The sequence below is a fragment of the Piliocolobus tephrosceles genome, chromosome 17 (assembly GCF_002776525.5).
Source record: "Piliocolobus tephrosceles isolate RC106 chromosome 17, ASM277652v3, whole genome shotgun sequence".
NCBI classification, from domain to species: Eukaryota; Metazoa; Chordata; class Mammalia; order Primates; family Cercopithecidae; genus Piliocolobus; species Piliocolobus tephrosceles.
Genome location: NC_045450.1, coordinates 18109359 through 18132266, shown reverse-complemented (window position 1 = coordinate 18132266; position 22908 = coordinate 18109359). Strand labels below are relative to the sequence as shown.

The window sequence follows — 22908 nt, the reverse complement described above, 5'->3', positions numbered from 1 at the left end:
CCACAGTCTTGGCTCACTGCAACCTCCACCTCCCAGGCTCAAGCGATCCTCCCACCTCAGCCTCCCGAGTAGCTGGGACTACAGGCATGCACCACCGCACCCAGCCAATTTTTGTATTTTTAGTAGAGATGGGGTTTTGCCATGCTGCCCAGACTGGTCTCAAACTCCTGGACTCAAACGATCCGCCCCCTTCAGCCTCTCAAAGTGCTGGGATTAGAGGTGTGAGCCATTGTACCGGGCCAAGGGTTTAATTCTTATTAATGCACTGGCACAATCAATCATCATTCACCCTGATGTCCTTCCTGGGTCTGTTTGTCTCCCAAAATGTGGTCTGCAGCCCCACAGCGTTGGCATCACCTGGGAACTGTTAGCAATGCACAATTCCAGGCCCTCCTCGGCCTCCTGAGTTACCGAGTCGGAATTTGCATTTTAACCAATCCCCGGGCGATGCAGATGCATGTGAAAATAGAGACGCCACATTCTCTAGTCTTAGCTAGAGACACCAAGGGTTGGCAAAAATTGAGGCATGTCTGTCGTCGCCTTGTTTCTTTTCTGTGTGTTCCATAGCTGTCCTGCACTGGTTATTATTGGTGAGACCTCTCAGCCTATGCCCTAGTCCATTCTTGTAGCAGGCAGCAGGGTGTGGGGGTCTTTTATGCCAACCCCTGGCAGTTTTAGCTCCCAGGTTGAAATGTGACGTCAGCCTCAATTTCTCTTTTGGGGCTGGAGCCCGGTTGACCTCTCTGCATCCCCTGCAATCCTGTCTGCTGCTTAATACCTCCTTGTCCTTCAGCTCCCAGCTCACGTGTCAGCTCCTCTCACTTCAGACTGGGTCAGACACTCTGAAATGTGCCCTGCATCTCTCCTTCAGAGCCCTTAGGCCAATTTACAATTCAATCGTTATTGGTGTGGCATTCAATTAATGTCCGTCTGCCTCTACTAGAATTAAGCTCCATGAGAACACAGGTCGTGAATGTCTGGTTCTCTGTGGAATACATAACATCTAGCACGGTGCCAGGTACATAGTAGGTGCTCCAAAAATTTAATCAGTAAGGACAGACACATGGTCAACTCCTACCCCAGGAAGCTGGTCCCACTCCCTCCCACCTCAGCCATAACAGGTGGCCACAAAGCAGCAGCTCCTCCACCTGCCTTGCCCCAGGCTTTGGGAACGCTTCCTAAGCCAAGGGCCTCTTGACCAAGTTTGCCAAGGGAACAAGAGTGTTTTTGTCTTTTTTTTTTCTTTTGAGATGGAGTTTCACTCTTGTCACCCAGGCTGGAGTGCTATGGCGCGATCTTAGCTTCCCGAGTAGCTGGGATAACAGGCACCCGCCACCACGCCCAGCTAATTTTTGTATTTTTAGTAGAAATGGGGTTACACCATGTTGGCCAGGTTAGTCTTGAACTTCTGACCTCAGATGAGTCACCTGCCTTGGCCTACCACAGTGTTGGGCTTATAGGCGTGAGCCACTCTGCCCAGCATACAGAGGGTTTTGAGTGCCTTTCAGAAGGACAGGAAACCCTGACCACTTAGGGGAAACTAAGGGAGGGAGAAGGCTAGAGGCTCAATATGTGACATTTGGTTCCTTCAAATTTAGGGATTTCTCCAAAACTTTACCTCCAGAAGACAGAGGGCCTTTCTCTAACATTGAGAGGGAAGACAATACCCTACCCAGGTAATTCTGCAAAATAATTTTTTCCTTCCCTCTTTGGGTTTTCCACAGAATCTCAGACTCTATGTAGACAGGTAGATAAACTATATTATTTATGTATGTATATATATGTAGCCTTTCTTCAGATAAGCTCAAGGTAGCATCTAGTTGCATAAATTGGATGTCTTTCAAGCAATAATAATCTCATCTCATATTTAAAGAGGACTTTCTCTGAGCCAAGTATTGCTCTAAGCCTTTATGTCTATTCACCCATTTGGACTTTGCAACAATTCACTGAAGTAAGTACCATTATCCCCATTTTACAGGTGAGGAAGCTGAGGCAAAGAGAGGTCAAGCAAAGCGCTAAGATTACACAGCAAGTAAGTCACGAATATGAACCCAAGCTAAGGGTCTGGTTCCTAACTATTACGCCTAACTATTCCCTCAAAGTGGCAATGAAAGAACATTCTTTTCTCAGGGAAAAGAACAGTATGCCAGGTCCAGCATCAGCATCCAGGTACTTCTCTGAATTGCTCAGGATCTCCTGGGCTCAAGCTTCATTTATTTATTTTTTCTTTCCTTCTAATTATAGCAAAATACATGTAACATAAAAGTAACAATTTTTAGATATACAGGTCAGTGGCATTAAGTATATTCACAGTGTTGTGTAATCATCACAACTGTCCGTCTCCAGAATTTTTTTTTTTTTTTGAGACAGAGTTTCACTCTTGTCGCCCAGGCTGAAGTGCAATGGCACGATCTCGGCTCACTGCAACCTCCTCCTCCCAGGTTCAAGTGATTCTCCTACCTCAGCCTCCTGAGTAGCTGGAATTACAGGTGCCCACCACCACACCTGGCTAATTTGTGTATTTTTAGTAGAGATGGGGTTTCACCATATTGGCCAGGCTGATCTCAAACTCCCAAACTCAGGTGATCCACCTGCTTTGGCCTCCCAAAGTTTTGGGATTACAGGCGTGAGCCACTGTGCCCGACCTTCAAAACCATTTTTTTTATCTTGCCCAACTGAAAGTCTTCACCAATTAAATAATAGCTCTCTATCCTCTCCTTCCCCCAGCTCCTGATAATCTCTATTCTACTTTCTGTCTATGAATTTGACTACTCTAGATATTTCACGGAAGTGGAATGATACAATATTTATCCTCTCCTATCTGGCTTGTTTCACTTAGCATAATTTCTTCCAGGTTCATCCATGTTGTAGCATGAGTCAGAATTTCCTTCCTATTTAAGGCTGAGTAATATTCCATTGTATGTATGCACTGCTTTATTTATTTATTTATTTTTTTGAGACAGAGTCTTGCTCTGTCGCACAGGCTGGAGTGCAGTGGCGCCATCTCGGCTCACTGCAAGCTCCGCTGGGTTCACACCATTCTCCTGCCTCAGCCTCCTGAGTAGCTGGGACTACAGGCACCCGCCACCGCACCCAGCTAATTTTTTTGTATTTTTAGTAGAGACGGGGTTTCACCGTGGTCTCAATCTCCTGACCTCGTGATCCGCCCGCCTCCGCCTCCCAAAGTGCTGGGATTACAGGCGTGAGCCACTGCGCCCAGCTAGCACTGCTTTGTTTACCCATTTATCTGTCGATGAATGTTCAGGTTGCTTCCACCTGTTGGTGGTTGTAAATAAGGCTGCTATGAACGTAGGTGTACAAATAACAGATTGAGTCCCTGCTTTCAATTCTTTTGGGTATATACCTACAAGTGCAATTGCTAGATCACATGGTCATTCTATTTTTTACTTTTTGAAGATTTGCCATCAAGCTGCATTTCTTTTCTCTGTCTTTCTGATGTGGTTTGCATCTGTGTCTCCACCCAAATCTCATGTCAAATTGTAAACCCTAGTGTTGGAGGTGGGGCCTGGTGGGAGGTGATGGATCATAAGGGTGGATTCCTCATGAATGGTTTAGCATCGTCTCCCTTGGTACTATATAGTGAGTGAGTTCTCCTGAGATCTGCTGGTTTAAAAGTGTGTGGCACCTCCCCCTTCACTCTCTTCCTGCTGCTCTGGCCATGTAAGGTGCACGCTCCGTCTTTGCCTTCCTCCATGATAGTACGTTTCCTGAGGCCTCCTGGGAAGCCAAGCAGATGCCACTCTCATGCTTCCTGTACAGCCTGAGGAACCAGGAGCCAATTAAACTCTTTTCTTTATAAATTACCCAGTCTTAGTTATTTCATTGTAATAATGCGAGAACGGACCAATACACTTTCTTTCCTTCTTTTTCCCAACATCCAGTAAAAACTCAATCACTTCAGTGGCCAGCTCCACTTTACTTTGGTTCAGTAAACCTTCCTGAATTTCCTGGAAGCCCTCTGGGCTGTGTGTTGCTATCTTGGGAGGTGAAAAGCAATTTTACCCCTCTTTTCATTTTTTATTTTTAAACCTCAGCTGCAGAAACCACCTGATTGAAAATTGCAGACGAATCCTCATCCCACACAGGAAAACAAGTGTTCAGAAAGTCCAGCTTACCAGCTAATTACAGGCTTTTACCAGGGATTCATGGCAAATGCTAAATTGCAGATCAACCTTACTTTTCTTATGAAGTGTTTGGAAACATGGTAATAGGCTGGGTTTTGGATCCTCGGCCTACAGGTGACAGCTCTTTCCCTCAGTGGACAAATAAAGCGGGTTAGAACCTTATGAATTTGAGTTCAGGAGAACTGTAGCTTTGCTGAGATACATACCAGCTTAAGACACCTTTCTCATATTATTCCAGCCAGTACCCTTTATGTAAAATGCCACCCTAGCTGGAATTTCCACTCACAGCTGTGGTTCGGAACAATGAATGAGCCATAGAAATATCTGGGGTACTTTTAAAAAATAGCTACTTATAGATGCTCAGTGCCTCAGCCTAATCCAGTTGCTTTAGAGTCTCTGCGGGATACAGTGCGGTCACTGATAGCATTTTAAAGCTCCCAGGTAATTCTAAGGTAGAGCCAGGGTTGAGAATCCCTGATTTAAGGGTCGGGCAGGCAATTCTTCCTCCTCCAGAAAGAATATTTTCAATGGAGCTTTTAACCAGAGGAACATGAACTTCCAAGCCAGTGGCCCAAAACTTACAGGAGAGAAGCGGGTCTTCTGTGAATGGAGAGTACAGGACTCACCTGATGGCATCAGCTGACCACTGCCCCAGCTGACGGTTGCCACCTGAAGTGCTGTGGGTTGAATAAAAGATGTATGGGGGGGTGTGGTGTGATGACCCTTCTAGTTTGAGCCTTATGAGATAACCATATGGGATTCAAGGAATTCAAAAAAACCTCTGCAACTACATGCAAAATTTTCCATAATTCCATGTATTTTTCTGGAGTTCTCATCACAATCCCTGAAGCTCTGTCATACCCCCTACCTCCAGAATAAATAACCTCAGCTTTTATCATACTACATCATGCAACAGTATCTAATGCAGTTATTAAAAATAAAAAGTTAAATTAATTTGTATTCATATTGATCTGAAGGCAATGAACACATTCATTGTTAATTACACCAAAGCAAGCGTCAATGTGGTATCCATGGAATGTCCTGGTAACCTCCGCCAGGGCAGGGATCAGGTCTGTTTTGTTCACTGCTCTGTTCCCAGAACTTGGAAGCACTGCCTGGCACAGAAGCTGTTTAATACACACTTGTTGAACTCATGCATAATGTTTTAAAAGAACAGAACCCTCTGTATGTGGATATTATTGTGTGAACAAGGAAAAAAGTGTGGAATGATACACGGCAGAACATTAAAGGCTTGACTTCAGGGAGAAGGAACTGGAAAGGGGAAGGCATTAAAGAAAGACATCAGGCTGGGTGTGGTGGCTCACGCCTGTAATCCCAGCACTTTGGGAGGCCAAGGTGGGTGGATTGCTTGAGGTCAGGAGTTTGAGACTGGTCTGGCCAACACGGTAAAACCCTGTCTCTACAAAAAATATTTAAAAAATTTCCGGGCATGGTGGCGTGCACATATAATCCCAAGTACTGAGGAGGCTGAGGCATGAGAATTGCTCGAGCCTGGGAGGCGGAGATTGCAATGAGCCGAGATCACGCCACTGCACTCCAGCCTGGGAGATAGAATGAGACTGTCTCAAAAAAAAAAAAAAAAAAGGTAAGGATTCCACAGCAAGAAAACACTGAAATAAACAAAACTGCAGGAGGGAGTGAGAAGGTGGTGGCTGCCCCATGGGCGTGGGAGAAAAAAGGAAAACATTAAACTTTCCCTTTAATAACAGTTAACAGTTCTAGAGTGCCTACTATGGGCGGCACAGTGCTCAGCACCGTGTGTTTATTGATCGCACTGAATTATGTGCATTCTATCTTGAATGCACACAACAATCCTGTGAAGTATCCTGTATTGTTATCCCCATTTTACAGCTGAGAAGACCTAAGCCCACAGATCTTGCTCAGGGCCACCAAAGTAGGTGAGTGGTAAAGCCAGGACCCAGACACCAGCTCCCCAGCACAGGCACATAACCCCTGTTCTCCTCTGATTCTCTGTCCTTACACATCTTTTTCATGATGTCACTCATTATAACACGTGTGTGGTACATTTATCATAAAGTGTTAAGTAAAATATGAAGTGTCAGGGCTTTCCATGTGGGCTCTCAGTTTCCCCTGGGGTCCTCTCCTCAACTAAGCTAACAATAGGAGGTCCCTTATTCTCAGCAGGCTCTTGGGAAAAGAGGCTTCATTTTTTATCTCTGTCTTGGTTTAATACACAGTAGTTCCCATTGCCTGCCTGTGCACCATTTAAGGAGTCAGAGGCGACTGTCTTCTGTGTTGGCCTGAAACCTAGGAGAGAGTGAGGCTCTTGCCTATTTGTAACTCCATCTGGACAGCAGCCATCACAGACTGCATTAGAAAGGATCATTATATCTGCATAGGGCAGGCATCCCCTGATTCAATGCAGACTCTATGGGTGACAGGCCTTGAGAAAGCCCAGAACCAACCTGCTTCGAAGGGGTCTCAGAGGATAGACATTTGCAACCTTGGAGAGAAGGAGCAATAAGTTTATATAGGGGAAATCTTGCATGCAAGGATTTTTCAGCCATGAATTGGTTTCTTGGGAGACCTGGAGCCCAGAATTCTAGACAAGATCTAAATAGAGGAGAGTTTGCAGTTACCCTGGAGAAAGATGTCTCGAAGGATGATATCAGATCGCCAATGCTAGCCCTACCTGGGTTCTTGAGGAAATATAGATCCCTTGGTATGTGGAGCTGGCAAGACCGGAGCTTGAATTCTGATTCTATCAGCTTGAGACTTTGTGTAGGTTGCTTAGGTTTTAAACCTCAGTCCCTAGATCTGTAAGTTGAGGATGAAGACACCAACTTGACAGGGTGGGTTATGGTGAATATTAGCAATTATAAAGGGAAGTACATACTGTAATTAGAACACAAGAAATAATAACCATTACTCCTACTAACTCCATTCCTGTTGTGGTGAGTAGCTTCTAAGATGACTCCCAGTGGTTCCCACCTCCCACTCTTTATACCTTGTGTAATCCCTTCCTCCCGAGTGTGGCCTGGACCTATTCTAGTGAATAGAATATAGTGAAAGTAATAGGATGTCATTTCCAGTATTAGATTACAAAAAGACTCTTCCTTACGATTCTTGCTCCCTCACTTGACCACTCTGATGAAAGCCATGTTGTGAGTTGTCCTATGGGGAAGCCCATGTGGCAAGGAATTGAGGAAGGTCACTGGACAACAGCCAGGAAGGGACTGAGGTCCCCAGTTCAACAGCCTGCAGGGAACTAAATCCTGCTGAAAACTGCGAGTGACCTTGAAAAGAGATCCTCCCCCAGCTGAGTCTTCAGATGAGACTGCAGCCCCAGCCAATACCTTGGCTGCAGCCTTGTCAGAGGTATTCAGATAGAACTATACAGCAAAGCTTTGTATACCTGGATTTCTGACCCACGGGGACTATGAGATATAAATGTTTGTTGTTTTAAGCTACTAAATTTTGGGGTGATTATGCAGCAATAAATAACTAATACACTCTGGAAATAATACATTAGGTTACATCTTGGAAAAATGGACTAAATTCTACCAGACAGTGGTATACGAAGCCTCTGCTTAAATACTGTACCCTCTGGGAAGACTTTCAAAATCCCTTTCCCTGAGTTAGGTGACCCTGTTTTCTCATATGCTTCTTTACTTGACTGCAGGGAACTTGAATCATCATCAAAACTAACACATAGTGAGTACTTACTATGTACCAAGTATATTCCAGAGTCATAAGTCATTTACTGTTCACAACAAACCTATGCCACAAGTATTATTATTGTTCACGTTTTGTAGATGAGGAAACCGAAGCTCAGAGGAGTTAAGTAACTTGCCAAAGACCTCAGTTATTATGTGACAGTCTGAGGAAATTTGGCTCGAGTCCACATTTCTAACAATTATATTATAGGGCTCTATGAGTCCTGCCCCAGTTCATAGATGTTCAGTGGGTTCAACCCCAGGTAGTTGAACACCAGACATTAAGTTCTTAAATGTAACTCCCTCTAGATGCCTTCTGTCTCTAGGACAGTCGGTTGAACGTGCCTTACCTGGAGTTCATCAGATGTTGGAGTGCTACCTACCTGTAAACACTAGGCTGGCATTTTCCAGTTCTTCTTGGGGAACTTTGAAGCTGAAGGATTCATTGTAGAAAGGATCAATTGTGCCTCTTAAGAAGGATGTCTTCTTGGTTTTCACAAGTTTGAGTCCATGCACCAGCTGGATTTTCACAAAGGGGTCTGAAAATTAGACACAGCATCATAGAATGTTGGAGATCATGAAACCTAATCTGTCCAGTCATTCTGCCATTCAACCTCCCATCCTTCTATCTTTTTGTTCATCCATTCTTCTATCCATCCATCCTTCTATCCATCCATCCATTCAACTTTTCATTCATCTCATAGTCCATCCATTCATCCACCTGTCTATCCATCCATCCATCTTCCCATCCATCTGTCAGTTCGCTGATCCATTCATCATCTCACCATATTTTTATCTATCCATTTTCCATCCATTGATTTCTCATCTATTTGACAGCTCAAGCATCCATCCATCTATTATCCGTCCATTTTCCCATCTATCTGCTTATCTGCTTATCCCTTTCCCTCTTCCTTTAGCCATCTAATATTTGTTGTGCTCCTCCCATGTGTCAGCATTGTGTTAGTTTTACCGATGAGAAAACTGAGGACTCAAGGTGAGAAATCAATTTTTAAAGATCTTGCTGGTGGACACAGAATCAGACTCAGAGACTGCCTTGGATTTCTGCCTGTGGAAAACCATTATTTCAGTGAGCCCATAGCCCATATACAGGAGAATAGAGATGGCAGAATTATAACATTTTTAGATCATTTTGTAGTTTACAAAGGGATTCATGTACATTATCTAATTTAATATTTGTTTAAACAACAGATGAATACTGTTATTATGTCAATTTTTGAGATTGAGAAATTGAGGCATATAGTGGTTAAGTAAATTCCCCAAAGCCATATCATTTGCAAGCCAGATCATTTGACTCCTATAACCTTAATGATTTTATCATACTGACTCTCCCATTGTGGTGAGTCTGAAACTCTTCAGTCTTAATACCATTGCCTCCACTGGCCCTTTCTAAGCCTCTGTTTTTATAATGTGGCTTTTGAGAGTGCAAAGTGTCTTCTAGCTGTCACCTTATCACAAAAGTAATTTATTTTAGCTACTGCATTTAGAGAAGACAATAATTCCACCACTGAGCTGAACAGATCCCTGTGACTACAGCTTTTTTCACAGTAATATCCTTTGCTGTCATGGGAGAAGCAACATACAGATGGAATGGAATCTGTTCCGTTCCATTGAAAGTCATGTTTGAATGGTTTTTGCTATAATGTACACACTTTAAATACAAGTCTTTTCAGAGCTAGAATTCATAAAGATTTATGGCACACATGAAATGAACTGGCAAAAAACCTCAGAGTGTGTCCTCCACGCTCGTTGATTAGAATGGATCGTTTCTGCACACTATCGCCACCTGCAGGATGGCGTCTCCATTGCAGGAATAGCATTTGGAAAGGCCAAGTCACTTCCTTGGGTTCAAAGAGGATTTAAGTTTCCACTGGTTATCACGACTGGCCTCAGTCAACTCCCCAATCCCAATAGGGTTACTAAGATGGCATCTTTTACTTGCCTCATCCTGAGATGAGTAATGCTCATCCAGGATACAGAAAAAGAAAACTGGGTCCCCCACACAAACACAGATGCCCCATTAATAAAGTGAGAGAAGCGGGGAATCACACGTTACCTGAACCTTGGCTCACATCTGTCTGAAGAAGTTGCTTGGCTCGAATGACATCAACATTCAGTCTGCCAGCACTTGGGAGATAATTCAGTGACAGAAGCAGCTCCCCCAGCTCCACTTCATTCTGTAGAGAAAGGAAATGGTCAGGAAGTTGCCTTCTCCTTTTATTCCTTTTGCACCTACCATCCAAGAAATTGATTGCAGCAGCTCACAAACAGGTTGCTGTGGGCGCATCAGTTGACAGTGGGTGCCTCTGTGTGTGACGTCTTTTCATCTCTGCCTCCAATTATTGTGGTCCATCTATCTCTGAGTTTTTTCCACTCTTAGATCACTCAACAGCAACAACAATAACAACAAAAGCAGCAATAATAAAAAAAAGTTTCCCTGCCATGTACTATGCTAAGCGCTTTACATGTAACGACTAATGAGTCTGTGAGGTATTAGTATTAACTCTTTAACAGATGAGGAAACTGAGACTCACAGGGTTAAATAACATGTCCAAAGCCACAGCAAGAAAGTGGTAGAGCTGGTACTTAGACCCAGGGAGGCTGATTTGATTCCGGATAATCTGACTGCTGTTATTCTGCCATCCAATAGGATACCTGGAGGTAGAATGCCCTGCAGAGGAACTATCTGAGTGAGAAATCTGTTCTTAACCTGGAATCCCCAATGGATCCCACGCTTCTAACCTCACCATAGCTACACTCAGAGCAGAGACATCCCTTGTTGAAGAGTACCCGTCCCCTTGATGTCAGCTCTATCACACTGTGGAAAATTCCCATGAACACCTAAGTGCATGACTCCATACTGCCAAAAATACCTAGAAAGCAGGAGGCCTCCCACTTCTCTGTCCCTTTAAAAAAAAAAAAAGTATTGTAGAAAATTTCAGCCATGTACAAAACAATAGACTAGCATAACAAATCTCCATTTATCCATCACAAAATTGTAACAATTATGGACATTTTGCCAAATGGTGGTTCACCTATATCCTGACTTGTGAAATATTTTAGCTGAATATTTTAAACTAAGTCCTCGACATAGTGTCATTTTACCTGTATATCCTTCAGAATTATTCTTTAACTGATAAGGACATTAAGACAAGCATTTTAGTGTAGGAAATTTCCAGTCATATTTCAAAACCAGACAGAAGAGTATACCCCACCATCTTCATACCCAAACATCACTCAGCTTCAAAAATTCTCATCTCATAGTGAATTTCCCTTCATTTACACCTTCATTCAACTCCCCATATTCCTCTGAAGTAACTCCTAGTCATTATATTATTTGTAATATTTCAACATGTATCTTTAAAGGGTAAGATCTCTCTCTATCTATCTATCTATCTATCTATCTATCTATCTATCATCTATCTCATCTATCTATAATCTAACCATCTATTATCTATCAATCATCTGTTTACCTATGTCTATTATCTATCTTTATCTATCATCTATCTAGCTTTCATCTCTATCTTTTCTGATGTCAGTCATTTCAGCAAATTAATGCCAAATGCCTAGCACAATACCCAGCAGCTCTAGAACAATGCCTAGCACATAGTAGATAGTCAATAAACATCTGCTGACAGGGTGAACAGTCAAACCAAAAGATTCCTGTACCGAGTGAGTTAGTCCCCAAACAAACAAGAAACAATCTCGCATGTTAACTCAGAAGCTGCTAACAAACAGCCTGCAGGTGTGTTTTGTTTGCCCCCCATCACATTTTAACTTATAATTACTTGTTAATTATTACATAATTCAAGAATCAAGTTATTTCACATTTTTAAAAAAAATCTGGATTTCTTGCCTTGCTTGAAAAACAGGAAGATCTGGTAACACCAGCATTCCCACCAGGCAAGTGACAAAGATTCTTTACTTGACCAAACTTTAGTCAGGCTCCTAAACCTCCTAGGCCCATCAGTGCACCACCTTGTCAAATCCAGTTTCTGCAAAGAACTCTGCTAAATCAGTTTGGTCAGGTTCCTCATTCTCTCTCTCTCTCTCACCACTTTTTTTTTTTTTTTTTTTTTAAGACAAAGTCTCACCTTGTCACCCAGGCTGGAGCAATGGCATGATCATAGCTCCCTGCAACCTCAAACTCCTGGGCCAAGGGATCCTACTACCTTAACATCCTGAATAGCTGGGATTACAGGCATGTGCCACTATACCTGGCTAATTTTTTTTTTTTTTTTTTTTTTTTGTTAAGAGATGAGGTATTGCTGTGTTATCCAGGCTGGTCTTGAACTCCTGGCCTCAAGTGATCCTCCCAAATTGCTGGGGTAACAGGTATGAGCCATTGTGCCCAGACAGGTTCCTCATTCTCCATCATCCCCCAGGTAATGTCTGATCACCCTGGCCTGTCTCCAGCAAAAATCCTGCCAGGTTGATTTAGCCAGAGTCCCCTTTACTCCTCTGATGCTTCCTCTTAGTAATTTTTTAAAAATTCCTGACCCCCCACTTTGCTCCATGGCTATGGATTCCCACTTGTTTGTGCTGTATTTGAGGCTGAGCCCAGTCTCTCTCTGTGACTGCAAAATCCCATTACTGTGGTCCCTATACATACCATGATGGTCCTTAGTAAAGTCTGCCTTGTCACTTTAAGAAGCGTCATTGAGGGCTGGGCGCGGTAGCTCAAGCCTGTAATCCCAACACTTTGGGAGGCCGAGGTGGGCGGGTCATCTGAGGTCAGGAGTTCGAGATCAACCTGGCCAACATGGTGAAATCCCATCTCTACTAAAAATACAAAAATTAGCCAGACGTGGTGGCATGCACCTGTAATCCCAGCTACTTGGGAGGCTGAGGCAGACCACTTGAACCCAGGAGGCAGAGGTTGCAGTGAGCCGAGATCACCCCACTGCACTCCAGCCTGGGTACCAGAGCGAGACTCCATCTCAAAAAAAATAAAATAAAAGAGAAGTGTCATTGAGTAATTTTCTTTAATCCAACATCTGGCCACAGAGCTGTGCAGTTCTCCTTTAGATGGGACCTGCCCCCTTCACATCATACCTCATCTGTCCGCTTCCTCCCCTTTACATTCCTGCTGCCCTGCCCTGGGTATCCAAGTATGGAGATTTTCAAAATAGGAATGGTCAACTGAGTGTCTTGAGTAATGAAAGAAGTTCAGGCCCTTTTGCACTGTTGCAAGGGGTTTCCTGCTGCTTCTCAAGGGCTTGGAAGATGCAGTGGCTTTAGGACATGACCCTGCTGACACATCTACTCTAGGATGAGCAATGCTGAGGACTCTGCAGGAGCCCAGGCCATCCAGGTCCTCCCAGACTTTGCTCCTCCCAGGTTCATAAGTCACAGTGACATTTCCTTTTATTTTAAAAGCAGTTTACTATGTACCAGGACTGGGGATACATCAGCGAGACCACTCCCTGACTTTACAGAGTACACTCTCCTGTGGGGGAGATGGACAGTACACAGATTTTTAAAAATATATCAATGAGATGATTTCAGGTAATGTTAAGTATTAGGAAGAAAAATACAGCAGGGTGAGAGAAAGGAAGAACCTTTCTTGGGTGATGGCAATTTGCTGCATCTTGATTGTGGTAGCAGTTACGTGTGCATTTGCCAAAAGTCAACAAACAGTAAGTTCCACCTCAATAAAGTTGATTAAAAGGGGGTTATTTGAAGTAAGCAAATGTGGCAAAATACTGGTGACTTATGACATCTGGGAGATGGATACATGGGTGTTTTATTATTTTATGTGGGAAATATTCCCATGAAAAACATTTATTTTATGTGAAATAAACATGAAAAAGGAAAACGTGACAAATTAGGCAGAGTAAGAGAATGAATGGGGTTCACATGGGAGCTGCCCTTTCAGTCGGTGGATGGGGCAGGGTTTTTCTGAGAGGCGAGGTTTGAAGAGGAATGAGGGAGGAAAGAGGGATAGGGACTCCTGGGGCAGAGGGAACAACAAGTGCAAGGGCCGGGATGGTGGGAGTCACCAACCGGTGTCGCTCAGTCGGTGTGTTCAAAGGAACAAAGAGAAGGCCAGTGTGAGGAGAATGTAGCAAGAGATGGATTCTAGAGATGCTTACAGGAACGAAGGCAAGCTGCCCAGTGGTTGATCCCAGGGGCTCTGCCCAATCCCAGCTGTCCTCACAGAATTGGAAGGAGGAGGTGAGGCCATCTTTTGGGCCCTTGATACATAAGAGCACCTCAAGCCCCCTCTGCAACCTTCAAGTGTGGATAGAATTGTTCCTTCCCTCCCCTGGGGCCACTGATCGAACCTTCAATGAGGCACTTCCTGAAGTTATCCTTTTTCTAAGAAGGCTGAGTGTTTTTCATCTTAAGAAAACAAAGCTCTTTAATTCCTTCTTCCCTTTGCGGATACAAGCTCGCTGTACTCTCTACCCATCCCATCCTCGATACATGGTGTGCACGTCAGGGCTTTCAGGTCGTACTTTTCCAGGGAACCATTCCCATTGATCCAGCCACTCTTTCTGTCTGCCTTATCTGGGGAGTGATGAATTTGTAACAGTGTTGTCTGGAGTCAGCGGAGCAGTTGATAGAAAGTAAAAAAGAGGGCTAATTGTGCAATAGCAAAGGATTCATTGATTCATTTAACAAACGCTCATGTAACAGGTACTAGGTTCTAAGCACTTGGGGATGTCACGATCATGATCGTTACAGCAAACCTTTATGGAGAAATCACCATAGTCTAGGCACCATCCTAGGCACTAAAGCTGAATTGCATTTCTTTTCCTTAACAACTCCAGGCTGGGCGCGGTGGCTCAAGCCTGTAATCCCAGCACTTTGGGAGGCCGAGACGGGCGGATCACAAGGTCAGGAGATCGAGACCATCCTGGCTAACACGGTGAAACCCCGTCTCTCCCGGGAGGCGGAGCTTGCAGTGAGCTGAGATCCGGCCACTGCACTCCAGCCTGGGCCACAGAGCGAGACTCCGTCTCAAAAAAAAAAAAAAAAAAAAAAACAACTCCAGAGGCTTCCGTCTTGCAGATGAAAGAATTCAAGCTTAGAGAGCTTGAGCTGCATGACTTGCTCAAGATCATATATCATAAACAAAAAGAACAAGGTTCAAACTCAGCCCATGGTTAACTCTTACACAAGGTTTCTGGTGAGTAAGCAGCAATCCCAGACGTCAAGCAACTCACCGTCTACTGGCAGAGAACAAGGAAGATATAAAAACAAATCAAAATTCCAGGGGCTGCCCATCCACTAGGATGGCTATAATAAACACACACACGCAAAACCATAACAAGTGTTGGCCAGGATGTAGTGAACAAGAACCCTGTATACTGCTGGCACTAATGAAAACTGGTGCAGCTGCTTTGGTAAACAGGTTGGAGTATGACCAAGCAGTTCCATTCCTAGTAGCATACGTAAGAGAACAGGAAACATGTCCACGTGAAAACTTGTACGCAGATGTTCACAGCAGCACTATTCACAATAGCCAAAAGTGGAAGCAACCTAAATGTCCATCAACAGATAGATAAACAAGATGTCACCTATCTATGCAATGGCAGATTATTCCTTCATAAAAACAATGAAGCATTGATACAAGGTAGACAAACCTCAAAAAAGTGAAAGAAGCCAGACACAAAAAATCACATATTGTACAATTCCATTGACAAAATGTCCAGAATAGGTAAATCCATAGAGATAGAAAGTAGATGAGTGATTGCTAGGATCTGGGAGGAGGGGGAAAGCTGGAGTGACTGCTTAATGGATACAGGGTCTCCTCTGGGTGATGGGAGTGTTCTGCAATTAGACAGAGGTGATGGTTGCACACCACTGAGAATTTACTAAATGCCACTGAATTGTATATTTAAAATGATTACATTTATACTATGTGAATTTCACCTCAATTAAGAAATAATTGCAAACATATAAAGAAAAGCTCATCATCACTGGTTATTAGAGAAATGCAAATCAAAACCACAATGAGATATCATCTTATGCTAGTTAGAATGGCGATCATTAAAAAGTCAGGAAACAATAGATGCTGGAGAGGATGTGGAGAAATAGGAATGCTTTTATACTGTTAGTAGCAGTGTAAATTAGTTCAACCACTGTGTAAGACAATGTGGTGATTCCTCAGGGATCTAGAGCCAGAAATACCATTTGACCCAGCAATCCCATTACTGGGTATATATCCAAAGAATTATAAATCATTCTACTATAAAGACACATGCACACGTATGTTTATTGCAGCACTGTTCACAAAAGCAAGGACTTGGAACCAACCCAAATGCCCATCAACGACAGACTGGATAAAGAAAATGTGGCACATATACACCATGGAATGCTATGCAGCCATAAAAAAGGATGAGTTCATGTCCTTTGCAGGGACATGGATGAAGCTGGAAACCATCATTCTCAGCAAACTATCACAAGATCAGAAAACCAAACACCACATGTTCTCACTCATAAGTGGGAGCTGAACAACGAGAATACATGGACACAGGGAGGGGAACATCACACACTGGGGCCTATCAGGGGTTGGGGGGCTAGGGGAGGGATAGTATGAGGAGAAATATCTAATGTAGATGACGGGTTGATGGATGTAGCAAACCACCATGGCACATGTATACCTGTGTAACAAACCTGCACATTGTGCACATGTACCCCAGAACTTAAAGTATAATAAAAAAAGAAATAATTGTAGGACTCAAGTATTAATCAGCCATATAAATGAAACCCAAGACAGACTGAAGCACAATCTATTCTTGAAAGGGGCATGGTCAAGGAAGTCTTCATGGAGGAGGAGGCACTTGAATTAAGCCTTGATAAGTAGGATTTGGTCCAGCAAATATTGCAGGGAAGGGTGCCCCATACAGATGGAACAGAATAAGGGAAGCCTTCACTAAGCCCCAGTACTCTTCATTGTGTTCTGATCCTGAATTTATCCATATTATTATGTAAAGGTTGATATGGTTTGGCTGTGTCCCTGCCCAAATCTCATCTTGAATTCTCACATGTAGTGGGTGGGGCCCGGTGGGAGGTAATTGAATCATGGGGGCAAGTCTTTCCCATGTTGTTCCCGTGATAGTGAATAAGTCTTATGAGATCTTAAATCATGGTCTTAAAAAGAGGAGTTTCCCTGCATAAGTTCTCTCTGTTTGCCTGCTGCCATCCATGTAAGACGTGACTTGCTCCCCTTGCCTTCTGCCATGATTGTGAGGCTTCCCCAGCCACGTGGAATTGTAAGTCTAATTAAACCTCCTTCTTTTGTAAATTGCCCAGTCTCAGGTGTGTGTTTATCAACAGCATGAAAACAGACTAATACAAGGGCCAAGTAATTTATTATTAATAATAAACTTGGCTGGGTACAGTAGCTCATGTCTGTAATCCCAGCACTTTGGGAGGCCAAGGCTGGAAGATTGCTTGAGGCCAGGAGTTCAAGACCAGCCTGGGCAACATGGTGAGATGCCCCACTTTGCTACAAAAAAAAAAAAAAAAAAGAAAAGAAAACATTAGCCACTGTGGTGGTGAGTGCCTGAGGTCCCAGCTACGTGAGAGGCAGAGGTGGGAGAATTGCACAAGCCAGGAGTTTGAGGTTGCAGTGAGCCATGATAGAGCCTGGGCAACTGAGAGAGACCCTGTCTCAAAAATAAGTAAATAAAATAAAGTAGCCAAAGATGGTTAATAATTTGGATATTTGAGATAAATTAGTGAGCATTCTCCATAGAAACAACACCACCTTCACCCATTTACATTCCTGGTTTGTTGTTGTTGTTAAGTGTGGAAGACAATACTGGTTTCTCCCTTAGAACAGGTGTGTGCTCTTGGCCACTTAGGAATGGATGATGCCCTCCCCACTTCTATAACAAGTAAATTTTTTAAAAAAAGAGAAATATAATTTTTGGCAAGAATTTGATATTTCAGAAATAACACTGCAGTACCCATTGAGAAATCAGAACACTGCTGAGGTTTACATTTGAGAATTACTGCAGCAGTCCTTTTTGTCCAGGCATGGTGGCCCATGCCTGTAATCCCAGCACTTTGGGAGGCCGAGGCAGGCATATCACTTGAGGTCGGGATTTAGAGATCAGCCTGGCCAACATGGTGAAACCCCATCTCTACTAAAAATAAAAAAAAGTGTCTGGACGAGGGGGCGGGTGCCTGTAATCCCAGCTGCTCAGGAGGCTGAAGTGGGAGAATCACTTGACCCAGAAGGCGGAGGTTTCAGTAAGCCGAGATTGCACCACTGCACACTAGCCTGGGCAACAGAGCAAGACTCTGTCTCAAAAAAAAAAAAAAAGAGAGAATTATTATTATCTTGAATGACATATGGTGAGCGGCTCTAATTTTCAGGGCTTGGGGGCCTCAAAGCCTTATCCTAACCCGGCCCTGGAGGAAAAGGAGGGTTGCCATCACACTCAGGGTCTCTGCCCCAGAATATGTTGTACGTATGAATAACAGAACAACGTCATTCACTCAGACACCATAAATGTCAGCTCTAACAATCTGAGGACAAAAATGTCCCTGGGGGCTTCCTGGAGCCGGCATCTTCTCAGCCCTTCTTCCCTAGAAGTATCTGATGCTACATCTAAAAGCTGACAAGGGCCAAGCACGGTGGCTCATGCCTATAATCCAAGTGCTTTAGGAGGTCAAAGTGGGAAGACTAATCCAGCCCAGGAGTTCCAGGCTGCAGTGAATGTTGGTGGTGCCACTGCACTCCAGCCTGGGCAACAGAGCAACACTTGGTCTCTAATTTAAAACAAAACAAAAAATGCTGACCAGGAGTCCGCTGATAAGGAGCTTAGAAAGTAGGAAGAGAAAGCAGGACGATCTAGTCCAGCAGCTCCTCAACTTGCACCACTTAGGAAAATCATGAAATTAATGGTGATCTTTACAGATACCCATGAGGTACTGGGACATCCAACTTACATCAACCTGGGGTAATTTTGTCCTCTCTCCTGCCACCTCCAGGGACATTTGGCAACATCTGGAGATGTTTTAGTTGTCATAACTGGGGAATAGGGTGGGGTCTGCTACTGGCATCTAGCGGGTAGAGGGAGACCAGGGATGCTGCCAGACCTCCTACAAGGTACAAGACAGCCCCCCTCAACAAGGAATGGTCTGGCCCAAAATATCACTAGTGCCAAAGTTGAGAAATCCTGACCTAAGTCTATAAATCTTGGGCTGATTCAGATTTTTTAAATACATAACTGTACCCTGAACAAAACTTTATTAGGAACCAAAGACTTGGAACTTTTGGTATAAGAAGAGTTCATCAGGTGCAGTGGCTTGAGCCTCTAATCCCATCTACCCAGGAGGCTGAGGTGGGAAGATGGATTGAGGCCAGGAGTTTCAGGCCAGCCTGGGCAACAAAGCAAAACCTTCCCACCTTCCATGTCTAAACTTTTTTTTTTTTTTTTTTTTAATTAGCTGAGCATGGTGGCATGCATCTGTGGTCCCAGATATTAAGGAGGCTAAGCCAGGAGGAATGCTTGAAGCCAAGAGTTCGAGGCTATCAGATGCGAGAAGAAGTTCCTCTTCAAAGGTTTAGCTTGTTTAGTTTCCTTGTTCTTTGTTCTCTACTTTCAAGGCCAAACTTCCTTGCTCTCTGTACCTCTCTGTCTTGGTTTCAGTAAACAACTCTTCCGCCAGTCCTTAGCTACAGAGCCTACATCTAGTGCCCACTCTGTAAATTATTCCTCCCATCACAACAGCTCTTCCCGCGGAAACTGTCCTTCCCGCCAGTGTAACCGCATCCCTGCACTTTTCAAGTTAGCCAACCAGGTTCCGCTTAGATTGTGCAGTACAACTCCAACCAGTGGAGGCAGGACAGAGCAGCAGGGACAAGCCATATTAGAGATAAAAACCCCTTCCCTCTTTTGTTTGGTGTGCTCTCATGATGACTAGACCTGTGAGAAACACCCTCCTACAGAAGGAAGTTTTGCCTTACTGAGAAATTCTTTGTTTTAGGGCTCACTTCCTTTGTGACACTGAACAGCATTTGTTTCTAACAAGACTTCAGTAAGCTGTGATTGAACCCCTGCACTCTAGCCTGAGTGGCATGGCAAGACCCTGCCTCTTAAGAAGAAAGAAAAGTCTATTTACCATCTCCACTGAGTTTGTCTTCAGTCCCCTCTGGGCCTGAAGAGGCCAAAACTGGTGCTACAAGCCAGAGCCCAGAAAGATCCAGCTAAGATTTCCTTCCTTCTGCTTTCTCCTTAAGCCATTCTTCTTCACTGCAAAGTGGACACCCAAGCACCAAATACAAAAATCGTCCTACGAAGTGGGCTCAACCCTCACAAGGAAAATGGATTGCTTGGTCTGGTAGGATCTCCAACTCTATAAAGTCTTCCTTATCCAAATTTAGTGAGATAAGGTTGAAATGTCAGAGCTGAAATAATTTAGACCAACACTCTGGTTTTCTAAAAGAAAACAGAACCATGCCATTACCTCACTTTCCTGTTTATTTCTTATTTTACTGATTTATTGATTTATTGTGACAGAGTCTTGCTCTGTGGCTCAAGTTGGAGTACACTGGTGTGATCTTGGTTCACTGTAGCCTCTGCCTCCTGGGTTCAAGTGATTCTCGTGCCTCAGCCTCCCGAGTAGCTAAGATTACAGGTATGTGCTACCATGCCCAGCTAATTTTTTGTATTTTTAGTAGAGATGGAGTTTCACCATGTCAGCCAGGCTGGTCTCGAACGCCTGACCTCAAGTGATCTGCCCACCTTGGCCTCCCAAAGTGCTGGGGTTACAGGCGTGAGCCACCATACCCAGCCTCACTTCCCTGTTTAAAACCCTCCATCACTCAGAATAAAATTCAAAGTGCTTAGCCTAGTCAACAACAGGGTTTGTCAACCTCAGCACGATTGCCACTTTGGGCTGGAGCATTCTGTGTTGTGGGAGCTGTCCTGTGCATTACAGGAAGTTTAGCAGCATCCCTGGCCTCTACCCACTGGATGCCAGCGGCATCACCCCTCTCCTGATTGCAAAAACTCAAAATGTCTGCAGACATCGTCAAATATCCACTGAGGGCAAAAATCACCCAGTTGAGAACTAATAGTCTCTAAAAGGATTTATCTATAGGATGGAAATGATTTGATCCAAATGATTTGATCCCTGCCTGCCTCTGAGACCTCACTCACCAACCGCTTCTGCCTTCTTTCGGTTCTTTAAAAATACAAGATCATTGGCCGGGCGCGGTGGCTCACGCCTGTAAACCCAGCATTTTGGGAGGCTGAGGCGGGCAGATCACGAGCTCAGGAGATAGAGACCATCCTGGCTAACACAGTGAAACCCTGTCTCTACTAAAAATACAAAAAAAAATTAGCCAGGCGTGGTGGCGGGCACCTGTAGGCCCAGCTACATGGGAGGCTGAGGCAGGAGAATGGCATGAACCCGGGAGGTGGAGCTTGCAGTGAGCTGAGATTCCACCACTGCACCCCAGCCTGGGCGACAGAGCCAGACTCCGTCTCAAAAAAAAAAAAAAAAAAAAAATACAAGATTATACCTGCCCCAAGGCTTGAACCTGCTATTCCCTGGGAATCTCAACTCAACAGTCACCTCCTCATCTAAGCTTTCCATTAACACTCAGTTGAAAACAGCCCTCTGCCTCCATCACTTTCCATCACACCACCTTGTTCATTTCCTTCATGGTACTTGGTCCTTAACCTTTTTCTCCATAAAGGCAAAGCAAGTGCCCACGTGTCCGCTACTATATTCACAGCACCAGGAACAAATCCAAAATCAAGCAGTGCCGCCCCCAACACACAGGCTGAGCTGCTGCCACACCATGGGCCGAGAGGGGTTGTCAGCACGATGTTCTGCCCCCTGTCCTATCCAACCCCCAGAGAATCGAAGCCAAGACAGGAGAAGGAACTGGGTGACAGGCCCACTTCTACCTTGTCCCTTGTGGAAGCGATGTCACAAATAAACAGGCCTCGTTTCCTTTCTTGTAAGAGCCTGATGAGCTTAATTTGGTCGAACCACGTGGGGTGGGCTAGGGAGAACCAAAATAGACCATCTGTAAATTACTCGGATGAATCCGGCAGCCGGCTTGGGCAAATGTGGCTTGGCTCTCTCCTCTCTACCCAGACAAAAATTCTCTCTCCCTGCAGCCTTTCAACACAGTTAATTTCTAATCAATAAAAAGGAAATAAAAGAAAATCATCTGGGACAAAAGACATTTTCTGGAGAAGGCAAGAGCCCAGCTCTCCTCCTGACAGGTTTGCTTTGAACTCCTTCTCGATGGTCCTTCCGCTCTCTCTCACCCAGCAAAGGATTTCAAATGTGTGCACACAACTTTTAACGAAGCCCAAACACAGATGCTCTGCGCCCCCTTATGCCTTTGCTCTCAGGGGTTGGATAAAGCCTATTGTCTCTTAATCTGCTGCACAAACAACATTAAAATAGAAATGGATTTTTTGAAAAGCAAACTCCAACTGCAATGCCAGCACTTTACACATTTCATCAAATGCTTTCCTTTCTTTTTTTTTTCTTCTCTTCACTTTTTTCCCCCAGTCTTTGTCAATACCTCAACCCTGTATTTGCATAGCTGCATTGACAATTCTGAAATACCCCTTAAGGAAAAAACTTAGATCAGAGGTGAGAGGATGAAGAGAAGTGGGTTAAAGGGTACACACATACAGTTAGCGAGAAGGAATAAACTCAATGTTTGGGGCTGGGCACAGTGACTCACGCCTGTAATCCAAGCACTTCGGGAGGCGGAGGTGGGAGGATCACTTGAGGCCAGGAGTTCAGGTAACTCCTGCCTCAAGCAACACTCTGCCTCAATTAAAAAGTAATGGCCAGGCGCGGTGGCTCAAGCCTGTAATCCCAGCACTTTGGGAGGCTGAGACGGGCGGATCACGAGGTCAGGAGATAGAGACCATCCTGGCTAACACGGTGAAACCCCGTCTCTACTAAAAAATACAAAAAAAAAAAAAAAAAACTAGCTGGGCGAGGTGGCAGGCGCCTGTAGTCCCAGCTACACGGGAGGCTGAGGCAGGAGAATGGCATACACCTGGCAAGCAGGGCTTGCAGTGAGCTAAGATCTGGCCACTGCA

The 22908-nt window shown here is 44.2% G+C and overlaps 1 protein-coding gene across 2 annotated transcripts in view; it reads right to left on the bottom strand.

The window, feature by feature from the left end:
* SYT17 (synaptotagmin 17) overlaps nucleotides 1–22908 on the bottom strand; it is a 99664-nt gene that overhangs the window by 36252 nt on the left and 40504 nt on the right. For both annotated transcript variants that reach the window (XM_023189721.1, XM_023189722.1), the window contains exons 6-7: nucleotides 9918–10038; nucleotides 8227–8382 (exon numbers count right to left, since the gene is read on the bottom strand). In XM_023189721.1, coding sequence (XP_023045489.1) covers nucleotides 8227–8382; nucleotides 9918–10038 — 277 coding nt within the window. The remainder of the gene's footprint in view (nucleotides 1–8226; nucleotides 8383–9917; nucleotides 10039–22908) is intronic.